We start from the raw sequence: 24,997 nt of genomic DNA, 5'->3' as shown, positions 1-24,997 counted from the left end.
GAGAAAGGGAAGTAAACCGAATAAAAATATTACAATGTGTACTTGTATAACTTAATGTCTTAACAACTTCTATAAAAAAATAGGAAATTTCTTTATCCACGTCCATTTCTTCTTGGTCGCCTCTGGCGAAAAATCTAAAATACCCCTAACTTCGGAAATGCATTTCCGAAACGTTTTTTTTTTAAAAAATTTGTCTTATTTCGGAAATGCACTTCCGAAAACACGAAAAAAAATGTGTTTTCAGAGATGTATTTACGAAAACACCCTTTGATGTTGAAGTTATTATCCAAAACAGATTTAATGGCGCCTCAGGTAATTCCTTCCTTAATGAGGCGCCCTAAATCTTTGATGTTGAAGTTATTATCCAAAACAGATTTAATGGTTTGTATTGTTGAGATATTATAACCTACAAGGATGAGATAATCAACATAGACAAGAATGAAAATAAAATAATTATCATTTTTTTTAAGAGAGAATAATCAGATTTAGATTAATGAAGTTCCAAATCAATTAAATTTAATTTAGTATTCTGATGCCTACTTGCCTGCTTAAGGCCTAAGGGCATATAATAGGTTTTTATATTGAAACTTTCAAGCCAAGAGGATATCTTCATTTAAGTCTTATGTAAAATGGTTGTGTTAATATCAATTTATTGTAAATGTTAGTATGGTGCCATAAATAGAAGAACTTTAATGCTTGTTGTACTTGTTAAAAAGTATAGGTGTGTGTGGTATTTTTACACAAGTAGGGGATACTCAAGACCTTAATAAATAAGGGTGGCGGCGAGAGGGCCTGATTGGTGGTGAGAGGCTTTGTGTATAAGCGTTATGCTCGTTAAGTAATGATTTGTTTCATACCCTTAAAAAGTCAGATATTTATAGAGGCTTTTAGACCTATGGTTTAGGAAACCTTAAGAAGTGATAAACGCTCCTCCTTGACTGAGGGAGACTGTTGGCTAGCTATTTTTAAGGACGTCGGGGTATGACTCAGTTTATATGACTAGTGGAGAGATAATGGTATTATACATGTCTTATGTCCTAAAGGCGAGTCCCCCATGCTTCCTAAAGGTAGCGCTCAGGCGATGCCTTACTAGGAGAGGACCCTGGTATCGCCCTTATTTAGGACTCTCACAAATATATTACTACACAATCCCTTAAGGACGAGGACTTGTAAAGAGAGAATTGTTTTAAGGCTTCTCTCGTGTTTTTTCCCGTGGGCTAGGTGAGTCCTTTGATGGGAGACATGTCTCTTAACTTGGGGCATGACCTTTTTGAATAGGGGGTGAGTCCCTCAGTTTAGGACGAGTCTTTTAGCTGAAGATGACTTTTTGAATGAGAGGCCAGCCCTCAGCTGAAGTAAACCTTTTTGAATGGGAGACGAGTCCTCGGCTTAGGGTGAGTATCTCATCTTAGAGTGAGCCTCTCAGCTGAAGAAGATCTTTTTAAAATGAAGGCGAGTCCCTTAGCTTAGGGTGAGTATCTTAGTTGAAGACAGATTTTAAATGGGAGGCGAGTCCATTAGCTTAGGGCGAGTCCCTCGCCCGAAGGCATCCTTTTTAAATAGGGTGAGCCCCTTTGTTGAGGGTGAGTCGCCACCCTCCTGAAAGATGTCTCCTAATTAGCCAGGATGTTAGTCGGAGATGTCAAACATTAATCACTCAGAGGGACATGCTTGCTTCTATTTAGTGTAAGCAACGATGACCTATTTTTTGAGAATCTAAACATCAATGCCACGTCCTAGAAACATGTTCAGTTTTTCAAACTTCTGAGGGAGCCTAAAAGGCTTCTTTCGCGATCTTAAGGTTTCAATTCTCTTATAAAAGCTTATCCTTTTTTTTTTTTGCTCTATTTTGTTTTTTCAACTTCTGCAAGTTGTTCCACAATCTTACGACTTCTTGTTTTCAACCCTCTAAGGTACGAATTTTTTCTTTTCCTTCCTTTTGTAGTAGTTATAAGTATGGATTGTAAGGAACGGTTCGAAGTAGGTTTTAGGTTAGCATAGCAAAGCTTTGGGATTTGAGGATTATAGCCATCCCTTAGATGATTGTGACGGTGGTGGTAATTTCTTTTTGTTCTTTAGTTTTCTCAAGCATAAAGAGATAATGGATGTCCTTTTCGACGTGTCTAAGGATATCAATAACAATTATCCCGTCCTAGTGTTACAGATCAGAGCTTCGACGAAAACTAAATAACACGGAATCCTCCAGCTCAAATAGTAGCTACTCCAAGAGAGCACAGACACCATAAACAAAACAAATAGGGGTGAGAATACGCTCAAAATATATTAGTGGTGTAAAAGATAGCAAATTCAATACAATGATCAAACATATAACTCATTCACAACAACAATAATCAACTCACAATGCTAATGCGAATGCAGTGCGATTAACACCTCGACTCAAATGCATGAGGTACCAATTTTAGACATCATAGTTATGTTATTGATTTCGTCAATTCACCAACGGTTCCCCTTCGAACCTCGGTCGAAATTGGTCCTCTCTTCTGAATGAGCGACTCATTATTGGACCGAAGTCCGTACATATATCACCGACACACATGATACATGACATGTAACAACAACATACAATGTAATAATTACCATTTGTTCCGCTTCGAATCATACACATCGCCTAACAAGGCCATCATAGTAGTTTAATTTTAAACTACACTTCTCAAGCATTTGTATGGAATTATAATCAATTACATAAAATCATACCAAACACTTCAACTTTACTCATGTATTCCAATGATATTAACACTCAGTTTAACTCGCCAAACTCACCACCAACAGCAAAACAGTCACCGCTCTTGAAAACAACTCAGAAAATCAAACCGGTGACTTAGAACCGGTCAACTGAAGGGAGGATGGTCGACCCCTAGGGGGTGACGACCGTAACGTCGACCCGTCATCGACACACCTCACTTGCTCGTCATCCGGATGACGTCCAGCATGGGTGTCTGCTCCTGGGACCTTGACGGTCGGTCCGTCGGCAGGTTGACAGTCGGCTCTTCGTGGTCGTGATGTCCGTTACCACTTTGCAGAATGCTGAAACAACGTTTTTCACCACGAGAGCTCTTCCAAAGCTCCGATTTCGATCCAATAACACCCAATTCGCAACAACAATCATCATACATATTTCATACCATGTTTATTATATTAATTAGCCGCTTATTAATCACCCAATTCATCAAATTATCACAAAATCTGACATTATGTTTATCATACAAAAATCGATAAACATGAACAACAACATTCAGATTTACACATCCAAATCATGCACGAATTTTACCCATAAAAATAGGGCCTGAATTTTACATAGATTACAACAAGTGGGGAAAGGTTTCTATAAACCTTTTTCAAAATACATAAGCATCAACAATGGAGGAAAACAAAGAAGAGGGTGAGAATTTGTCTCAATCCTTCATGCAATTGACACCCACATAAGAGTAATCCCCCCTAACTCAATTTTCCATCAAAGATTGGAACTTTTGATAATGGTGTTACCTCCTTTCTTTCTCCAAAGCTTCCTAAAATTCTTTCTCCCATTTTTTCCTCTTTTCTCAAAAATCAGTATCTGACTATTTAGCTCTCCCTACCTTTCTATTTAAACCAAATAAAACCTAATATTTTATTTATTTTACTTATCCCACAAATCCTCCTCAGTAATTGGTAATTTACTCTTTATCCCGCTAACTCCTTTAAAATGTTATTTTCCTCTCAATTCTAACATTTCTCCTATTTTCTTTAATAATTAAATTATAAAAATCTAATTAATTTCTATAATGCCAAATAAAGCACATGAACCACTTACGCACCATAATAAAATAATTAAAAGCATTTTAACATAATTAAAATAAATAATCGAAAATTTAGGGTGTTACATGGGTGATAATGAATATGGAGATTGTAAAAGAAGGTCTGACCCAGATTAATTTTCCCCAGGTTCCACGGTGGATGGCACTATACTTGTCAAAAAGTACAAGTATGCATGGTATCCCTACACATGTAGGGGATACTTAGAAGGCTTAGTAAATGAGGGTGGCTTGGGTTGTCTGTATCGGCAAGAGGCCCTATTTGGTGGTGTTTGTTGCGGTAAGAGAGTGTCATCTTATTTGAGGTGAGAGGCTCTATGTATAAGCATTATGCTGGTTAAGTTATGAATGTCTCATATCCTCAAAGAGTCAGATATTTATATAGGCACTTAGGCCTATGGTTTTAGAATCCCTAAGAAGTGGTAATCGCTCTCCCTTGATTGAGGGGGTTGTTGACTACCTTCGGTGACATTCAAGTGAACCGACACTCCTATAAATAAGGTATTATACATGTCATATGTCCTAAAGGCGAACCCTTCATGTTGCATAAAGGTGGCGCACGGGTGATGCCTTATTAGGGAGGACTCTAGCGTCACCTTTATTTAAGACTCTCACAAATATAACACTACAGTCGTCATTCTAATGACTAGAATAAAAGTTCCATGGTAGTGGATACCTCCTCTTTGAATGAATCTCTTAACAACAAGGCATGCCTTCTACCTTTCTATGATGTTATTAGCTAAAAATTTCACCTTAAAAGTTCACTTACAGTCTATAACTCTTTTATTAGGGGGAAAGAAGAGTGATATCTCAAGTATTATTAGTTATGAACAACATGTTAAGCTTGTTACTAATTGGAATCTTTCATGATAGGGGAATAATAAGTATGTTCAGGTGTTAAGGAGAAATTTAAAATAAAATTTGTGTAATTATAAGATAATGGGTAAATTAGATGGATTTAAAATATAATGGATGAATTTAAATAATTTATTAACAATTCGTTAAATTTTTTTAAAAAGAAATTCAATCTTTTTTAAAAAAAAAATTGGTATCCGGTCTTGCGACCGATTATTCTAAGAAGACCAATTCCACCGTCCACTAGTAGGGGACCCATTTAAAGTCAAAACAAAGCTTTATATGAACTGGCCCAACAAAAAATCAATCTGTTTATCTATTACCATGTTATATATAGATGAATATTCAATTTATCTATAAAATTAATATAAATCATTTGTCAAATTTAGAAGGAGGAAAAAGCTATAAAAATATATAATAAAAAATCATTTATATTTAGATTTCATAATTACGTATAAATTTGTCTATTATTTTATCATAATTGATTCAATAAATTTAAATTAAATAATAAAAATATATTAAATTTTAAAATAAGTTAGATGAATTTAATTCATCCATAATTTTAAGGATTGAATATGTTAGTAGTCCTTATAAATATGACACTTTTCACTTATAGTTCCTATAAAAAATTTCATCGAATTTTGATCCTCATAAAATTTTCCGTCATGAATTTTGGTCCTTCCCGTTAGATTACTCTAACGGAGGCTTACGTGGCACACCATGTGTCACGCCACGTCAGTAACAGTCAACACTAAAGAAAAAGAGACAGATTGCGGGGGGTTTAAACTCCCTTTAAATAACTTAAAAAACAATAATTTTTTACAATTTCTATCAAAATTAAAATAAATTAGTATTCATAATTATTTTTTATAATTATTATAAACATGGCCAATAAATCATTAAAAACTATCATTGAAAGATATAAATTATGAGTGGGACAATTATTTATCTTTTATCAATTAACCAAATTATTAAAGTCTTAGTCACCTTTCTTATTATTTTTTTGTTTACTTTATTTATTTAGTATTGCTCTAGCTATATATATTTTTATTCATTAATGATTTTAAATTAATATTTTTTTTGTATAATTTGTATAAAATTAATATAAATTAGTACTCCTAATAATTTTTTTATAAAAATTATAAACTTGACAAATAAATCAATAAAAAATATCATTGAAAGATAAAATTTATGGGTGGGACAATTATTTATCTTTTATCGATTAATCAAATTAATTTTTTCTATTTAATAAAATAAATGATAATAAATAAAATATTAATTATTATAAAAAATTATATTTAGCAGAAATGCATGTCATTTACGTAAATTAGTATTTTGTTTAAATTTGGCAACATAAGAATAAAGAACAATAATACACCTATTGTAATTTTTTATACTTCACTATTTTCATCTTATTTTTTCGAAAATAGTCGTCGAAGGTTGATGTTGGAGCATGCAATTTATATTCGGGAGAACTATTTGTCATTAATTAATACGGTGATTTATTTTTTTATCTTCAAAAAAATAAAAAATGATTATAATATATAAATTATTTTATTTATAAAATTTATATTCATGACAAATATTTGTAGTAAAAGAATAAAATTAGTGGTTTTTTAATAGCCAACATCAATATTAAAATAATAATAATACATTAACTATAGTTTTTTACACATTAAATTTTTAACCCTTATATAAAAATAATTGTTTGCCAAAATTCAATTAGTAAGTTATAATTTTTATATTTTAATTAAAAATCAGAATCATTATATTATTATAAAAATATATAGGGACAAATGAGCATAAAAAATTAATTAAAATTATTTCTTTTTAATATTGTCGAAGTAAAAATAAAAATAATTATAGTAAATTAATATACTTTTTCACACTTCAACTATTTTTTTCATTAAATAAGAAAATTTTAATATAATTTGAATATCTTCAAAATAAAATTAAAAATGATTATCATAATAATATATTTATTTGTAAATTTGAATGATTTGTTAAACATTTGTATAGCAATATTAAGATTTAAAACTGATGAAATTTAATGGTCTTTACAAATGTCTTGTAAGCAATATTAAGATTTAAAAAAGAGCTATAAATATTGTCTATATTAAATAAAAATTCATTGTATTGTATCTATATCAAGCAAAAAAAGGATATTTAAAGGGGTTTCAAACCCTCGCAATCTGCCTTTTTTTTCTTTAATTCTGCCTTTGTCTGACGTAGCGAGACGTGTGGCATGCCACGTAAACATTCCTTAGAGCAATCTAACATAAGGGACCAAAATTTATGACGGAAAATTTTATAAGGGTTAAAATTCGATAAATTTTTTTATAAAAACTAAAAAATGAAAAGTGGCATATTTATAGGACTAAAAACTTGTTTAACCCTAATTTTAAATGATGAATTGGATTCAACTTATACTTGCATAATAAAATGTTTATCAAATAATATTGTATTTTAAAGCATAGTGTACTACGGAAAGTGCTTGGCGACGCTTTCTTTGTTACTTGCCACATCCAATCCAAATTCCAAACTGAGCTGCAACGCAAAGAGGGGAAGGAAAGATGGAAGCCATGGCCGTCTTTTCCGGAAGCAATATCTGTGTTACATCCTCTCTCCTTCGCACCACCGACTCCAAAACCAGATACTCTCAATTACGCACCACCCAACACCTATCTGCATTTCCTTCTAAATCCCATCTCTTCTCACCTTCTACTACTTCTTCTTCCTATCCTAAAACCTTCCGTACCAGAAGCAGCACCAAATCCGGCATATTCCTTCCCACCTTAATCGCTTCTCTCGTATACTCTCTTTCTCTCTCTTTCTGCTCATCAATTTATCATCACAGTGCGTAACTCTAAATGATTTTGTTTTTTTTTTTTTTAATTTGCAGGAACAAGTTGACCAGACTTACATTATGGTCAAACCTGATGGTGTTCAACGTGGCCTTGTAAGTTTAGTGTTATGGTTTCAGACAGTAATTATTGGTTTGAAACAAGTTTAAGATTTTAATTGTTGTTTTTTTTGTTGAACTGGTTTAGGTAGGTGAAATTATTTCTAGGTTTGAGAAAAAGGGGTTTAAGTTAACTGGCTTGAAGCTCTTTCAATGCTCTAAAGAATTAGCTGAGGTTTGATTCTATCTATGATGTTTGTCTTGCTTTCAATTTTTAATTTTCTATCCACACATGGATGGCTTATTATTGTGACTTTTTATTGATCCAGGAGCATTATAAGGACCTAAGCCAGAAGTCTTTTTTCCCTAAGCTGATTGAGTATATTACTTCAGGTCCCGTTGTGTCTATGGTATAATTCCATCTAGTAGTATCCTATTTTCGACGAGTTTTTTGCGATATACTTGATGAATGTGTTTTCTTGTTTTATATTTGCAAGGCATGGGAGGGTGTTGGAGTAGTGGCATCAGCGCGTAAGCTTATAGGGGCTACCAATCCTCTTCAAGCCGAACCAGGCACAATAAGAGGAGACTTTGCTGTTCAAACAGGAAGGTAAGGCCTTTTCGCATCTGACTTGTGACTTTTGAGCACTTTAGTCACAAATCAATATTAGGTGCTGAGGGTCTGTATTTGTGGTTGATTTGAGTATGAGGAGTGACAAAATCTTATGAACTTTTGGCAGGAATATTATTCATGGAAGTGACAGCCCTGAAAATGGAGAGCGTGAAATAGGTAAGGCATCTTGTATTATCCAATTTAACCCGATATATGCATACAAAAAAAATGATGTGGATTGCGAAAGGGAATATCAAAGCTAGCCATTAATTTATGTATTAACAGATTTAAAAAGTATTGAAAATACATAACGAAGCTTAAAATTTTATTTGTTGTTTTAGCATCTTTTTACAATTTGCTTTGATGGCCATAAGTTTTAGAACTCCCAAGACAGTTTCATGAAATAGAGTCACTTTAGCTTACGTTTATAAACCTGCTAGTAAAATCCAGGGTTTATAATTTTCTTAAAGTTCACTTCGACTTGTGCAAGTTTACCAATAGTAAAGAGTGATTCTGAAATTTAACTCGCTTGTTTCCTATGTTTCCAGACTTGTGTGTAACTGTTATGTTAAATTAACAATAGACAATTGGATTATGTATTGAATACAGATGGATTTTAGTGTATACATAGGCATCTTGGATGATGTATGGTGCACAAGTTTTATTAACTGTTGGGTCTCACGATCGACGATGGACACACTACACCGTATCTTTATTTTTCCATTCATTAGCTGACCTGTCACCAAAAAGGAATCAACATCAATGTTAACAAAAACTCACACCTCCACCACAAAACAAGAGGTCTTTCCATTTCCAATCACCACTCGATCGTAACATCAGAAAAAACACAACTATCCAACACTACCACAACAAACCTCCATAACCACTTCCCAACGCTAAAAACATTCCCCCTCATACCACTGTGTGCCAAAACACAACTGCTCTGTGCAGAACCATCCCCTCCTTTCTGGGTCACTGCACTGCCATACAAATATTTTTGTGAATATTTGAGAACAAAACCAGTCCCCTAAACCTTACTGTTCCTGTTTTTTATGCATTTGCATATATAAATCGTTAATATGTTAAACTTCTATAATATTTTCTACTGAGTTTTCTAAAATATTCACCAAGTGGGCTGCTGTTGAACTTTAAGAAAAAAGAATAGTAAAAGAGGAAGAAAAGGGGAAAGAATTGCTGGGAGAAAAGAGAAAGATTGCAAAAGTCTACCATAGATCCGATGATAATGATCATCCAATGATTAATAAAATTTGTGCACTTTACTTTATGAATGGTAGAATTTTCCTTGATTACATTATTTTGTCAAGATTGATAGGATAAAATCTGACTCATTGTTGTAGAGCTTTTGCATTGCAAGCATTACCTGTAATACTGTGTTTCTTGATTAACCCTGTTATTTCCATTTGTTGCAGCTCTATGGTTCAAGGAAGGTGAATTATGCGAATGGACTCCCGTCCAACAACCATGGCTAAGAGAATAATAAATCAAGGAAGCATAATGACAACAAAACATGCTGTTTTTATGTTATATAATCTATTCAAATGTTTTCACTTTTCGGCTTTCAAATTCAATGTAGCACTCCTTTAACCTCTATCCAAACGGTTACTCGGATTTTTTAATAAAATTTTGCTGTTGAGTAATCTCCAAGTCCATACAGTTTTCTATTTCTATCATCTCAATTCAAGGTACCTATTTAGACCTAAAGGCTAAAGCAAACTTGTAAGAGAGATTGAGTGACCCCTTTCTAATAGTAACTTGTAAGGGAAGTCTCTCTAATCTCTCTTCAAAACACTGATTCAAATTAAACTCCCTCACTAGTAGTAATTAACTTTTATTAGAAGCATTAATTAAAACAAATGCTTCCCTTGCTTGACCCAATGCAGCTTGTAATAAACAAAATATTACTTTTGCAGATAAAACTAAACATTTTATCCTTCATATTGCTGAACAAGATTGATGAACAAATTTGCAAGAAAAAGATACAATTAATCATGATTAATAGAATTTTGATTGTATTTTACTTTTTAAATAATACAATCAACAGTATATAGAATGGAAATTAGTTTAGTTGATACAAAAGCACTATGCATAATTAATTACCCACGTCCATGCTTCCTTATAAAAAATTTGGCATCTTCATTCTTTCACACAATTCACCCATTAGATACAACAGATCCACATCTACTGTTCTTCATCAACAAAGAATCTTGAATTTTAAAGAAATGGAGAAAGGAAACATTATTTTGACATGGTTGTTCTGAGCTATTCTCAGTAGAAACGCTATAACTGATACAGGTAATAGTAGCCGGTGATGTGGTGCCTACACAAGAACAACCTGTATCCATCAATGTGTTTAAACTGCTCAGATTTGAGTACGAGTAACAGAATCTTATGAACTTTCGGCAGGTATATTATTCATGGAAGTGACATCCCTGAAAATGGCAAGCGTCAAATAGGCAAGGCCTCTTATACTATACGGTTTAACCCAATATATATATGCATTAAAAATTTATATGTTGATTGTAAAAGAGAATATCAAAACCACCATTAACTTAAGTATTAGTAGCAGGCTTAAACTAACAATAGACAATTGGATTATGCATTAAATACAGGTTTGATTGAGGAATAACATACAATTCCTCATACTTAATAGAACCTTAATTGTATTTCAATTTTCAAATAATACATGATACAATACAACACAATACAACAGATGCAATTTAGTTTAGTTGACCTAAAAGCACTTCGCATAAAAAAAATCACATCTTCATTCATTCACTCGCACAATCCACTTCTTGTATCGCCATTCGATACAACAGACCCCGATGACGAAGCAGATCCACAGCTACTACTGTTATTCGTCAACAAAGAATAGAATTTTCGGATGGAAACATTATTTTGCCTTGGTGATTCTGTGTTATTCTCAGTAGAAACACTATCCCTAACACCAGTAATAATAACCGGTGATGTCATGGTGGCTACGCAAGAACAACAATCTGTGTCCATCAAAGTCGCTTTATCATCATTATCACCAATTGAGCTTGAAGCTTCTGCAATTCCCGTTGCCGGAGTACAATCCACATCCATATTAGCTTCATCAGTAACTGGAAAATCATTTGTGAACTCCTTCTCTTCCGTTTTCATCGGAGGTTTATCGCGTTTCGCACCGAGTTTAAGCTTCATGAGAGTAGCCTCTGAGTCAAAATTAAAATTGAAATGAAACACACATGAATCCTACCGATTAATAGATCTTGAAAACATAACCAGATCTGAATTTGAAGAAACAAAACACGGATTTGATTTTCTACTATTTTTTGAACTATTGAAAATTCAGATATTTGAGATTAGGTTATTGGCGGAGAAAAAGAGTGTACCGTAGATAGAGAAAGAATCGTCTTTGAGAATCTTGGACGGAGGAGAACCTTCCAGACTGTCCAGCGAAGAAGGCGAAGCTCTGATTCTGCCGAACATTTTTCCGACGGTGTTCGGGTTGGTTCGGTTTGGTTCGGGTCGGGTACCCGTTGAGAGGGGGTAGGGAATTTAAATAGAGAGAGGGGAAAGGGATGAAACGCGGATTTAGTTGGCGCTGCTTTTGAATTGAATCGTAGAATCGAAGCGGGAAACGTATTTAGCACACTTCTTTTCATTTTATTTTATTTTAAGGTGGTGTTTATTTATTTATATATCTAACAATTTCGGTGAATGTATGACAAAAATCTAAGGTGGAAAGCTTTTTTCACTCTCACAATTCTTTTTAAAAGTCCTTTCAAGTTTTAAAAGTACCTATCATACTCAACTCGTAAATAAATATTTGACATTAGAGCAACAATAATACAATTATATAAATTAGAAAATCAATTAAATACAAATAAAATTATGGAAGAGACAAATTAACTCATTCATTAAGTTAACATATATTATATTATGGTCATCAACAATTAGCCATAATATCAAACATTTATTTTACACAAACATCACCACTCTATTATAAATATTAAAACAAACTTCAAACAAACGTCACATATCATTATTTTTGCTACACAAAATCATTTTTGTCACATCACTCATAATTCTATGTGATAGTTTTTCTAAATTGTATCTTCACTTTTCAAAAATAAAGAAACACATAGAGATTGAACATAATAAGGTCACGAGTTTGAATCCTAAAAAATACAAAAGATATATTAGCTAATAAAATTAAAATAGAAGAATTTTTACATATCTCTTCCATATAATATATCTAAAATATTTTTCTTTTTTTTTTAAAATAACAAATTAATATATTACTCTTTCATCATACCATTTACAACAAAACAAAGAATACTCTTATGACAAGTCAATTATTAGTTTTAACATTTGATACATATATCATTTTCTTATATATATATATATATATATATATATATATATATATATATATATATATATATATATATATATATATATATATATATATATATATATATATATATATATATATATATATATATATATATATATATATATATATATATATAAAACATACTCTGGATTCGACTCATTACAACATTTTATTCTTATTATAAGAAATATTTTGAAAAATATAGTTTTAAAACTCATTTTGAACTAAAGATTCTAACACAAGAATCACTCCAACTAAATATATTTAATTAACTGATTTTATTTCCGAAAATTCAGCACTTTTCAAAAAACAAAATCACGAGTTTCTATTTGAGGTCATAAGTCCAAATCTTAACATATGTAGAAGAATATTATTTCAAATACTTTTTTTAAACATTAAAATAATAAATTTATAATTTAATTGTCATACATCATTTATATAAAATAATTATAGAAACAATTTCATTTTACACCAATAAAGTCATATCTAAAAAATCATTTTAATTATTTCAATTACATAAAATATGAAAAATATATTAAACACATATGCGCAACACGCAGATTATATTCTAGCTAGCCATAATATTAAAAACTTCACTAACATATTTTGCTCATCAGACTTCTAAATGCAAAACTTTCAAATGAATTATTGTAATAAAAGTGGTCACTTTGCTTAATTTTGCTTTGTAGAAGAAAAGTCAAAAAAGTAAACATAATTATCTTTCTTGCATTCATAAAGAATACCATGTTGGAAAAAAAAAAAAAAAAAAAACATGTCTTCTTCATCACATTTATGTAATTATGATCCTCGTGAGAAATCTAATAAAAATATTTATTAAATTATTATTAGAGGATTCAAAATGATTTAGATACTTAAAATTAAGATCTAAGTTTAATGCAGGAATGCTTTAGAGTAATAAACACTAGATGGTACCTTGATAACAATTATTTAAAGCATATGAATGAAGATAAATCTCTTTTCTCTTCCTAATTAAGTAAATAAAAAACCTCAAAAATGAAAAATGCTATAATTTAATTTTAACCACATAGACGGAACGAGGAAGGTCGAACGAGCAAACTGACAAGTGGATCAACAAAAACGGAGGTGACCACAGTGGCACGTGGTTGTTTGTGAAAAAATAATCTCTAAATGAGTCAAATGAGAATGAATAATGGTAAAGGTTAAACAACATCTAGATACATAACAAAGAATACCAAATAGTGACGATCTGGAAAATATTATTAAAAGAAGTAACGATAATCCACAGAAAGAAAAAAAAAAAGGAGGGAAAGAACTAAAGGCAGTGATTAATGTTTATGTACTAGTGTGTCTAAAAATTTGAAAGTTTTGTAATACTATATGTAAAATAAAGTTTTGATATATTGAAAGTTATAATAACAATGTTGAAAATAACAATGCTCATTAATAAATAAAAATGAACCGTAACAAAAACCTGAATAAAAAATATGGGAATTTGATTTTGAACATATAAACGGAACGAATGGGGTTAGATAGGCAAACCAATAGTTGGATTGCCGAAAACAGAGGTGACTACGATGACACGTACGATCATTTGTAGAAAATATGACGAGTTTATGCAAAAACAAGTCTAAAAAATCGAAACTCTATCAATATCAAATTATAAAATAAAATTTTGATATATTGAAAGTTGTAATAACAATGTTGAAAATAATTCTATTCAAGTAAAAAAATAAATCTAATAAGTTTTCCTTAATGAAATTAACATAATATAAATACTGACTTGTAACGGGGAGGGTGATTTTCTCAATTATAAACATATATATAGGTCACATGTTATACGATGTGAGACTTCTAACATTCTCCCTGAGTCCTTCACACTTAACACTATTGGACTTGACACGTGGATATAAAGGTGGTTGTTCAATATACCTTTAATGTTTCTCCAAAAAACAAATTTTCAAAATTACCTATTTTGCCTTGTTCGGATATATTATCAGAATAGACATATAGGTACAAAATATGATGTTTAAACATGAATATTAATTGAGTATACTTTGTGATAGTATTGTTCAAACAAACATATATAAATAACTGATGCTCCAATAACAAAAAACTAATAGCAAGTGGAATAACGAAAAACTAATAGCAACTGGTCTACCAAATTTTAAAAGTGACTCTGATACCATCTTAGAATTTGAATTATACCTAACTTTAACCCTACAGAACTAGCGTATTTGGTGAAAATTGTCTTTAAAAAAATTATGAATCATACCATATATTGATCGATGTAAGACTCTTCACAAGCATAATGCCCTTTTTAGAAACAAATGGTACGAGATGTTTCAAATAAGTAAAATATAAATAAAAGGAAGGTGTATAGAGAAAAAGAAGCAGCACCGACACATTGACACTTAATAATTTGAAAAATCAATAAATTGAATGTTGTCCCATGGGGGCAAAGCCTCCATCTATAATTACAAATAAGTGTGTTTGGAAACTATCTTTTTTGTGGTACCAATGCCATTCCATTTGCTTTCAAGTAAGCTACAAACTTGAACTCTGACCTTGAAGAAGAATGATACCTATTGAGGTAATAATCAACTCAATCATAGGAAATTTCATGCTATGTACTGAAATATGCACAGGCTCCATAATGTCATTATACATTTTCCCAAAAAATTAAATAATGGTAAGAAACATCTACTTGTGATTGCCTCTCAATCAATGTGAAACTTTCATGCCATATTGAAGATGAACTTGCCTTTCTTCAATGCCACGCAGAATTTGCCAGTCAATCAACAAACTAAACAAATGTAGATTGATCCACACCCACCTATTTAGTCTCTCCAAAATAATGTTTTTAATATACCATGTAATCTACCTCTTTGCTGAAGATTTTTATCTGTGAAAACAACGAGTTCAGAATTAGATATAGCTGGTTTAGCAGAATGAAGAGATATCATAATAAGAAATAGATACACCATAGATTATACAAATAAGAAATTGAAAACATGTGAGGCATTCCATTTTGAAATGTCGGTAGATATTATACAAATATTGGCTTAAATAACTTTTTAAGTTCTGTAATATATACATTTTGGTCCATGTTTGGATTTTAGCTTATCTAAATTTGTTCATGTTTTCTCTTACACTAACTCTCCAACATGCATAATAACATGGATCAGAAATTTAAAATCAAAACAATGAAAACAAAAAGTAGTTTTTCTTATGTTATATGAATATGAACACAAACCTTAACAATTTTTTATAGGGATTGAAATTCAAAAATATGTATAAAGACTTAAAAATTAAATTAGTCTTAAGTTTTTTTGTCGTTTATTTTATACTTTCATTTTAAATAGGAGTTATAGTGGCACCTTTAAATCTACCAGCTTGAGACAAAGCTTCTTCAGCAATGGGTCTCCACTGTTCTGCACAAGAATAATTGATTCCAAGTCCAACACTTAGTCCCCTCAGTAGATGCACTGTCCGAAGTATAGAAAACAGTTCTTCTGGGAAAGCCTAACATAACCAGACGCAAGAATAAAAAATTTATTGGAGAAAAGGTAGCAACATAAAATATTAACAAATTATTTCCTGCTTGTTCCGTGATTATAAATATCGTTTATATGTATGCATCAATAGGTGTTGCATTATTTTAATGAAATCTACAAATCCTTTTAAGGAAAATTCTCAACCCCCCGCATTCCCCTTACTTTTCTGGGGTTAGCATCTTTTTATGCATAGCAAACCCCTCCCTCCCAGACATTCATGTTACATCAAGGATGTGTAATCGCTGGGAAAAATGTGGAAAATGCACATTTGTACTCTAGAATGTACCTGAACAGCTATTTTTTTAATTGAAGATTCATCTGAAAAGGGTTGCAGCATTTTCACACCAGGAGGTAATTTTGTATCGAACATTGTCTGTGCCAGTTTAAACATTTCTTGTTGCTCATTTTCACATTTGCTTAATGTATCTATACCAAGCTCCCTGCAAAATAAGAGTAAAAGTAGTTAGTTAATTTGAATTGAATATAGCCACTGATGAATTACCATTCTCAATTCAAAATTATGTTAAGTCGACTTTCCTCCAATGAAGTCCATATTTCACATAATTTAAGTTGATTTAGAATTTTAGCAAAGTCATTTAAGAATGCAGAACTGCACATACTATAGTCATTAGATTTTGTGATTAATGTTTACTGTACAGTTCAATCATGATTACATATTAATATAGGGTTTGAGCATTCAATTTTAGTAAAGATAACTTGAAAAGGCCATCAAATTTGGTGCTACTTGTGAAGAATTAACAACTAATACTTTTTATATTTTCCAACATTCCCATTATCTTCTCCTCTATCATTATCTTCTGTTTTTACTTCTCATAGCAATCATATTCCACATAAATTATTCTCTCCTCTATTACCAGTAGGACAACTAGTACAGATGTAACTTGGCATTAGCTAACTATCTATTTCGGTTCTTATTTTCTACAAGAGTATAAGACTCAGAGCAAATATCTGTACCTAAAGCTCGCGGAAGCTCTTACTGAGTCACCATCAGCAATTGCAAGAACGAGATTAGCATAACCAAGCCTCAACTGCTCTGGGAGATCCTTCACCTGTCCATAATCTAGCAAGGCAACCTGACTCAAGGAAAAATACTAATATTAGGGTGGTTAAAAGTTAAAATTTATATTAGGCATCAATATGTCAAACTAAATATCAATATTCTACCCCCAAGTCATTTCCATGTGATTCCTCTTGATTAAAACGTGGACTATTCAATAACAAAAGGATATCAACCAGAGAGATGCAATAACATTGAAGGAAATTAAATGACTTGCCTCTGACCCTTTACAAATAAGGATATTTCCTGGATGGGGATCTGCGTGGAAGAACCCACTTTTCAAAATCATTTGACCATATGCTAGAGTCAAGCTTTGAAGAATTTTCCTGTAGGTCCATAAGAAAGTTAACAGTGTAATACACCTGAAACTATATACATAATTATGAAATATAATGAATGTAATGAAATTTTCAAAAAATGTTGGTGTTAACTGTCATTATACTCAACCATATTTGAAAAAATTAAATTTATTGAAAGATGAATGAGATCTAAGATCCGTCAAATTGATCATACAAGATAAACTAATATACTCTGACATAATAAAAGATATTATAAGATATCTCTAATATTCTGACATTCTCCCTCAAGTTGAAGCTTACTAGCCTTTAAGCTCAAATATACCCTTAGACATAAAAAACATAACTGCCAAGAGATATGCAGGAGAGTAAGAGAGCGACTGGAATTAGAAAGAAAGGAAAAAGTTAAACTACATGAGAGAAGGTCGTGAAGAAAAAAATGAACGAATAAGTTTATTTTGATGGTGCAAAATAGACCAGAAAACTAAAAGTCTGCAAGCAAATGTCAAAAGTCATAGTTCAGTACATGTAAAAGTTATTGACCAAAACAAAAGTACAATGTACAGGACTGCTATCAGGATAGTTCAGGAACTTACTGCTTTGCGGCAGCTGCAACCTTACCGTGAGGATTTATGCCTCTCTTTGCTATTTCATCACCGAGGTTCATTATTGGAACCCCGTCGATATATTCCATAACTAGGACCCTTCTGTACAACCAAAGAAGCACATCATTACTACAAAATCTCATTACAAATGAAATAGATGTGAACCAATGCATTTAAATAAAGACTTAACCAAGATTTAATGTGTAACATTTAAAAAGACTTTTTGCAGTGAATTTATTTTCTTTGTTGTTTTCAATTCAGTATTGTTTTAATCAATAAAAGGGATTTTCGCAATACAGCACGGCTGGCATGGCAAGCTCAAAAGATAATGATGACATGTTAGATTCACAACATATAATTATAGATCCTGATAACAGCTGTGTGCATAAACTAATAATGCATTACAACTACTAGCACACTTTGCAAGTATTTTATTGTAAATCTATTGCCCAAAAACCTAAATATTCCCTAAATATATAACTGCAAAACTAGCTAGCAAAGAAATAAAATGCATATGATGAGAAATTTGTAATACTAGCACCAAATGCCATTTAACATGTAATTTTGGAGACACAAGCCTATTCCAAGTCCAATAAACAAATTGTCCACGCTCCTCTCTGAAAATGATAAAGTTAAGCATTCTCGTACATTATTAATATTCTCTTATCCAGATTATGTAAGATGCTGTGCTGAATACCTAGTTACCATATCTCGTATTACTCTTGGCACCAAAACAGGAGTCCTTCTGTTAACTTTATACAAGAACTTTCTAATCCTTTCCATTGCACTGGCCTCCCTCATGAAGTCAAATTCATAGCCAATCTACAATAATTATCAAGTAGAAGTTCAGAACCATTAACATGTCCATGAGGCTATAACCATAGAAAAGAAGTTCAATGATTTACACACAATTTTTAGATAATAGGCCAAACGGCAGCAAAAGGCTCTAGGTCAGCTTTATTTTCTCACTAAAGAATCAACTTGCTGCTATTCACAGATAAAGTACTCTAGTTCAGTAGTTTAAACCTGATATACATGTTACTTAAAAGGAAGCTTGCTCGGATTTCACTAAAGAAGCAATAAGTTGCTTTTGCACAAAACAATATGTAGCAAAAATAGACCTGCTAGAGCCTAAATTATTTTTTCCTCCAAAAATCTCATTAGCAACACAATGTTATACAAAAAATATGTAAGCTATATTTTCAAAATGTTGGGTCAGATTTAGGTTCAAATCAGACAGTCAATAGTTAATCGAACATTCACTCAGACACTACAATCACCTCATTCATACACATTTTGTTGAGATTCAGTCACAAAATGCTCTAAAATACATGTCAGATGTCAGAATAATTAAATCTTATTGGCGATCAAACTCGGAAAAGGACCAAGTGTTAACAGCCCAGGTAACTAACCAGAAGGCCTGGACCTAGATTTGGTAAAGGTTATGTGCAATGTTTGAGAGCAATGTGACCAAAAGGAGGAAAAAGAGTACCTGAGAATAAGGGGAAGTCATTTCTACATGTACGCAAGTATGGTGGGAAGGAGTACAAAGAGAAGTTCTGTGAGGGAAAGGGTGATAACTTTGCTACTTTTTTAGTTTTGCTACATAAGATGGGTTCCTCTGCTTATAAACTTTAGGCTGATGGGTGGTTCATCTTCATCAAAGTGTCGTCTATTCACTGTTTCTTTTCATCACCATACTTAAATAATACAACAGTCTACTTTTTGTCTAGTGAGATTAAGGGAGAGTAATACATCCAGTATATGGAGAAAAGGGTTTAATGTGACTAATCGAATTAGAAAGTTTGAGAAACAAATTGAATTTGAAAGCACGAGAAACAAATAAAGATACAAGAAGTCAGTTATGTTGGTAACTTGGTCAACTCAATTGTATATTATTCATTTTAATGCACAGCATGCTTCCAGTATGCGTCGCATAAAAAACACATCAATCATACACTTCACAAGTTAAATAGTACTATTCATTTCTAATAGGAACTTCTTCAATACTTTGAAATTGAAAAATAAATCCAACAATGCTTTCCTTTTTACGTTAAGATGCTATAAGTCAACAAACCCACAAAGCAGGGAGGAAAGAAATAAGTAGGAATTAAATAATCCTGATCCGTGACAAGCAAGAGTAATATTGCAATGAAATGATGTGCACCTGTTTTTCCATTTCTCTTGTAACAGAATATAGATCAAATTTGATATCTGTCTTTTGCATGTACAAAGCAAAAGCTTGCAAGTTACGGATATCTGTCATCATCAGATCCTGAACTCCAGGATGCTGAACCTATTTGCATGCAAAGTAAATTAGAATCAGAAGTTTACTATGGCCTTCATTCATAAGACTTGTCTAGTTCGTTTACCTTGACAACTACATCACCTTTGTCACCTTTCAGTCTCGCTCTATGAACCTATTACAAAAAACATATGTTAATTACATACTTATGTGGCACCAAATCTTAAAAGGAATTTATGACTGCAATCACCCCCATGAGGATTTATATGTCATGTGAGCATGAATCCCAAGAAACAACACACAACTTCTTACAATACTACTTCAATTAAGAAAACATATTTACACTGCTAAAAATCAACAATGGAAATAGCAAACCTGTTATAAATTTGAAACACAATAGTTGACACCATGGTTGTTGGGATCTAGCTCTAACTCCCAAAATCTTACGATCTTACGCTCCAGCAACCGGCCACCGATTTAAGTGCCACAAAGATCTTTAATTTGGCTGGAGCTTTGAACTCCTAGAGAAAGATCTTTAAATCGTGGGATCTTGAGATCCCAACGATCCATTATTTGTTTTTACCAGCTTTAGACCTGTTTCGACCAGGGCATTAAACAATTGGGATCGGCCCATAAACTGACCCATAATTAACCCCGACTATTGTGCACACATATTGTAGGGTTTTGGGACTTGCAATGTTTTAAATGACCTTCTATTATGTTTTTTTGTATAAAATATTTGCTATTAATGATTAAATGAATGAGAATTTTATTTTAAAGTAATTTTTTCTAGTTATTTTTATAATTTTGTCTATTTTTGGGATCTTACGATCCATGTTACGATCCTACGCTTTACGCTTTTTCTATACCCTAACGATCTTCATCGAGATCCCGATTTTAACAACCATGGTTGACACAATAATTCAGTTAATTAACATGTTCAAAATTATTCAGCTACCAATTAGAATGAAGTGCATTGGCATAATAAAATAGAAATTTAAATAGGAAAAAGAACAAAAAAGTATGAACATGGCATACAAAGCAGGACTAGTTTAATATCTCAGACATAACCAAACTGTCACTCTTGATTAACCTAAATTCTGTATTTAAAAGTATATGTACAGAGATGAACAGCACAATAGATACTTACTAATCTAAGTTTATCTTCAAGAGTACCTATACAAATAAAATATGATTTTCATGAAGAAAAAACAGTTTAAGAACTGTTGTGTGTACATCGGCCACTGCATCATCGATCATTAGTGAATTTTGCCCATAGGCCCACGCAATTCTCTGATTTGCCTTAGCCAAGCAACCCACTACCCTAATTTCAACAATCTACCCATTCAAATATACCACCCAACCAACACACCAGCTCTATGACAAACAATAGATCAAATCTAGAATATCACTGGGTAAATCTGGTAGCCACTCCACCAATCAAATATCACTCATGACAACACCCCTGCACACACAAAAATGCCAGTCTAGAATATTATATCACGACAGAGTATATCTCCCCACATGTCTCTAATGTAGGATCTTCTTGAATATTAACTACAAAATCCTAATCTACCATAACATTGACTAATTCTTTCTCCTCGATGGTAAACTTGTGTTGGGGAATCCGGGAGTCAGAAGCAACAAAGCTCCAGGACCACAAGAGAGGGAGACACGCCTCATCTCCATCCAAAACCTTAAAGCATTAGGTATATGGTCATCTCTCTTATAAATTCAACATTCTACTCATTGATAGGTGATGTGGACGTAACCACTTACATTTGAACCCAACAACTTGTAACATCATACAACAAATTAAATAGCACAGTCAACTTTCTTAATTTCCGCGATTTACACAACGGAGATTAAATTGCCTAGGAAGTATCACCAACCATTATGTGTATTGTAGCTAGCTGAGAATTAACCTTTTCACAAAACACATAATTGCAAGATGCATAAACACAAAGACATAAAGATAGCAGGTGAAAAACAATTTGGAAAAAGACCTGAGCAATTGAAGCAGAACCAAGAGGCTCAATATCAAACCTATCAAACACCTCATCAATACCCTGTCCCAACTCATTCTCTAGCACAAGTTTAACAGTATGAAAAGAGGTTGCAGGAGCGTGATCACAGAGCGTAACAAGCCTTTTCACCCATGCAGCAGGCGCCAAATCCGGTTTCCCTATAATTTGCGCAATCTAAGTACAAGACAATACAATAAAATCAACACAAGAAACAAAATGCAAGAACAAACCAAAATTGCATGCAAAATAAAACCAATTCCAACTGAACCAAAAGGTAAAGAAAAACCTTGAGGAAGAAACCACCAAGGTCAGAGCACATAGAGAAAATCTTATCCGCCGCAAGCTCGTGCTGTCTTTCCCACATTGCTTCTTGCTTCAGCACATCCTTCTCGAAATTCACTCTCAATTGAAACACCTGAAATACGAATGAATGAAGTAAATTCAAACGTCAATAGTTAAATTAACGTAGCAGTTTTTGAGAGAGTGACCTTGTATCCGGTGTAAATATCAATGGCTCGAACCCAGAACTGGAAAGAACGTTGCAAAGGGCGAAACTGAAGGGAGAGTTTTTGTTTCACATCGTTAAGATCGAAGACGATCGGTGGAGGCAACATAATGTTACTAGCTACACTATACTACACTACAATGGCTCGTGTAGCGGTGTAGTGTAGTGTTATTGTATGGTATGCTTAGAACTAGAACGAACGAAGACGTTCTTGAAAGTGTGGCTCACAAGCCACGTTGTGATTCTCTTTAACTGCTGGGTTTTGGTGACCTTAGAATCGTAGCTACCGAAACTTTTTTTTTTTTCTTTTGAATTTTGGATAACTTTTTCTCAACTCTTTTTTATTCCTTATGTCTACATAGAAATTTTGTTTTGTTTGTTTTCTTAAAATATGTTTTGTTTGTTTATATATTTTCAATAAATACTACATTAAATTATTCATTGTTTTTATTTTTGGGATTAATAGTTATGCACTGTGAGTGTAACTGTCAGCCAATCACAACCATTTATAATTATTATTTTATATATAATTAAAATAAAAGTCAAACATAATTTAAAATCTGACGGTTACAATTTATCAACGGTGTAAAATTACTTTACACCGTCGGTGTATTCCCATTAAATTCTTTATTTTTTATATAAATGGGGTTGTTTGGTCTTGCTTAAATATGTCATCTCCTCTTTATTGATTTTTTTCATTCTTTAAAACTCTAAGAGAAAGAAAGAGGGAGTGAGGAATATGGACAAATTTACTGGGTTAATTGGAATAATGTATACTTAATAGAGAACATGAGGGTTTGGAGTTCGGAGGGTGACAAGGGAATTTAATTTAGCATATTAGTGATAGAGATTACAGGTCGGTGTTTGTGGTTTTAAGGTGTTGATGGTTATGTATGATTTTGAAGGTGGAGGGATCCAATCAGGTGACAGATTGTTGGGAAAAATAACAAACATAGAGAAAAAGATGAACACGGTCACAACACAAGAACATATTATGGAAACTCAAAAATCGGAGAAAAAATATTTAACTACATCTCACACCACTCTATTATAAGAGTATAAGAGAACAATGAAAATCAAATACAAGGTTAAAGTGCTTTTGACTAGTGCATCTTGTATAAGAGAACAATGAAAGCCAAATACAAGCTTAAAGTGTTTTTGACTGGTGCATCTTGTAAAGAAGAACTTGAATCTTATATATTATCTTTAATTCTCTCTTCCATCACTAAATTAAGCGATGTGGGACTTTGAAGAACTTTAATCCTATATATAACCTTAGACTCCATCTTCCTTCACCAACTCAACAATCTCCACCTTGATTGAAAATAATACATCAAATTTCATTGTCTTCACCGACAATAATACTCTGCCATAAAGAGTATATTCACTTGAAGCTACACCACTCCAAGAATTTTCACATTGTCTTCAACGACAATCATAGTTTTAAAAAGTATCATACTCTCTCATGAAAATATATTTCACTTGAAGATAAACCACTTCAAGAATTTCACATTACCTTCATCGATAATCATTGTTTTTAAAACTATCATACTCCACATAAAGAAGAGTATACTTCACTTGAAATTAAACCACTTCAAGAATTCTCTCATGTCGAAAACCAGGTTGAAACTTAATGGTGTTACTTCCATGTTGGTAGGAAGCTCTTCAACCATCGACATAATCTCACACCTTTTATAAATTTGATTGTATCAACACATCTTTGACTTGAACTTTCCATAAGTCAAAAACAATTCTTTTATCATTTTTCTTTAATCCAAACTGCACAACGGAACTTGTGACTGCATCTCAATAACTCTTTCACAATGCTATCCTTATTTTCTGATGTGGAAGATCAGACAAAGCTAAAGAGGGACACAAGAACATAACATGAAAACTCTAAAATCGGAGAAAAAACCACAGTCGTTGTCAATAGACATCCAGGGAATAATAGTGTATGAAAATTGTTACAACACATAATATACTCTCAACTAACCCAGACCCCCAGTACATCCATATCCTCCAAAACAAATATTTAAGTACATCTCACAACACTCTAATACAAGAGTATAAGATAACAATGAAAGTCAAATACAAGTTTAAAGTGCTTTTGACTGGTGCATCTTA

The 24,997-nt window shown here is 32.4% G+C and overlaps 3 protein-coding genes across 3 annotated transcripts; 1 reads left to right on the top strand and 2 right to left on the bottom strand.

The window, feature by feature from the left end:
* The first annotated feature begins 7,144 nt into the window (after positions 1-7,144).
* On the top strand, positions 7,145-9,840 carry LOC131636824 (nucleoside diphosphate kinase 2, chloroplastic). Its single transcript, XM_058907420.1, has 7 exons — positions 7,145-7,477; positions 7,570-7,626; positions 7,718-7,804; positions 7,899-7,979; positions 8,067-8,179; positions 8,310-8,359; positions 9,613-9,840. Exons 1-7 carry the CDS (start codon positions 7,241-7,243, stop codon positions 9,678-9,680), a joined length of 693 nt encoding a protein of 230 aa, XP_058763403.1. The 5' UTR covers positions 7,145-7,240; the 3' UTR covers positions 9,681-9,840.
* Positions 9,841-10,777: 937 nt separating this feature from the next.
* LOC131636831 (uncharacterized) lies at positions 10,778-11,813 on the bottom strand. The gene is made up of 2 exons (XM_058907429.1): positions 11,575-11,813; positions 10,778-11,394 (listed from the first exon to the last, which is right to left on the bottom strand). The coding sequence occupies exons 1-2, from the start codon at positions 11,669-11,671 to the stop codon at positions 10,976-10,978; spliced, it is 516 nt and encodes a 171-aa protein (XP_058763412.1). The 5' UTR covers positions 11,672-11,813; the 3' UTR covers positions 10,778-10,975.
* A 3,168-nt stretch (positions 11,814-14,981) lies between these two features.
* On the bottom strand, positions 14,982-23,188 carry LOC131636813 (uncharacterized). Its single transcript, XM_058907409.1, has 12 exons — positions 22,857-23,188; positions 22,655-22,783; positions 22,348-22,542; positions 20,469-20,516; positions 20,264-20,392; positions 18,794-18,918; positions 18,088-18,198; positions 17,413-17,521; positions 17,093-17,211; positions 16,404-16,557; positions 15,941-16,085; positions 14,982-15,465 (listed from the first exon to the last, which is right to left on the bottom strand). The coding sequence occupies exons 1-12, from the start codon at positions 22,980-22,982 to the stop codon at positions 15,401-15,403; spliced, it is 1,455 nt and encodes a 484-aa protein (XP_058763392.1). The 5' UTR covers positions 22,983-23,188; the 3' UTR covers positions 14,982-15,400.
* Positions 23,189-24,997: the final 1,809 nt, after the last annotated feature.

This window comes from Vicia villosa, linkage group LG1, assembly GCF_029867415.1.
Source record: "Vicia villosa cultivar HV-30 ecotype Madison, WI linkage group LG1, Vvil1.0, whole genome shotgun sequence".
Classification (NCBI taxonomy): domain Eukaryota; kingdom Viridiplantae; phylum Streptophyta; class Magnoliopsida; order Fabales; family Fabaceae; genus Vicia; species Vicia villosa.
This window is presented reverse-complemented; position numbering and strand designations above follow the sequence as displayed.

Coding starts and splice junctions, on each gene's coding strand:
- LOC131636831 (XM_058907429.1), bottom strand. CDS start 11,671: ATGTTCGGCAGAATCAGAGCTTCGCCTTCTTCGCTGGACAGTCTGGAA. Junction 11,395..11,574: donor CGATTCTTTCTCTATCTACG/GTACACTCTTTT, acceptor ATTTTGACTCAG/AGGCTACTCTCATGAAGCTT.
- LOC131636813 (XM_058907409.1), bottom strand. CDS start 22,982: ATGTTGCCTCCACCGATCGTCTTCGATCTTAACGATGTGAAACAAAAA. Junction 22,784..22,856: donor ATATTTACACCGGATACAAG/GTCACTCTCTCA, acceptor TTCGTATTTCAG/GTGTTTCAATTGAGAGTGAA. Junction 16,086..16,403: donor TTAAAAAAATAGCTGTTCAG/GTACATTCTAGA, acceptor TGGTTATGTTAG/GCTTTCCCAGAAGAACTGTT.
- LOC131636824 (XM_058907420.1), top strand. CDS start 7,241: ATGGAAGCCATGGCCGTCTTTTCCGGAAGCAATATCTGTGTTACATCC. Junction 7,478..7,569: donor CCACCTTAATCGCTTCTCTC/GTATACTCTCTT, acceptor TTTAATTTGCAG/GAACAAGTTGACCAGACTTA. Junction 8,180..8,309: donor TTTGCTGTTCAAACAGGAAG/GTAAGGCCTTTT, acceptor AACTTTTGGCAG/GAATATTATTCATGGAAGTG.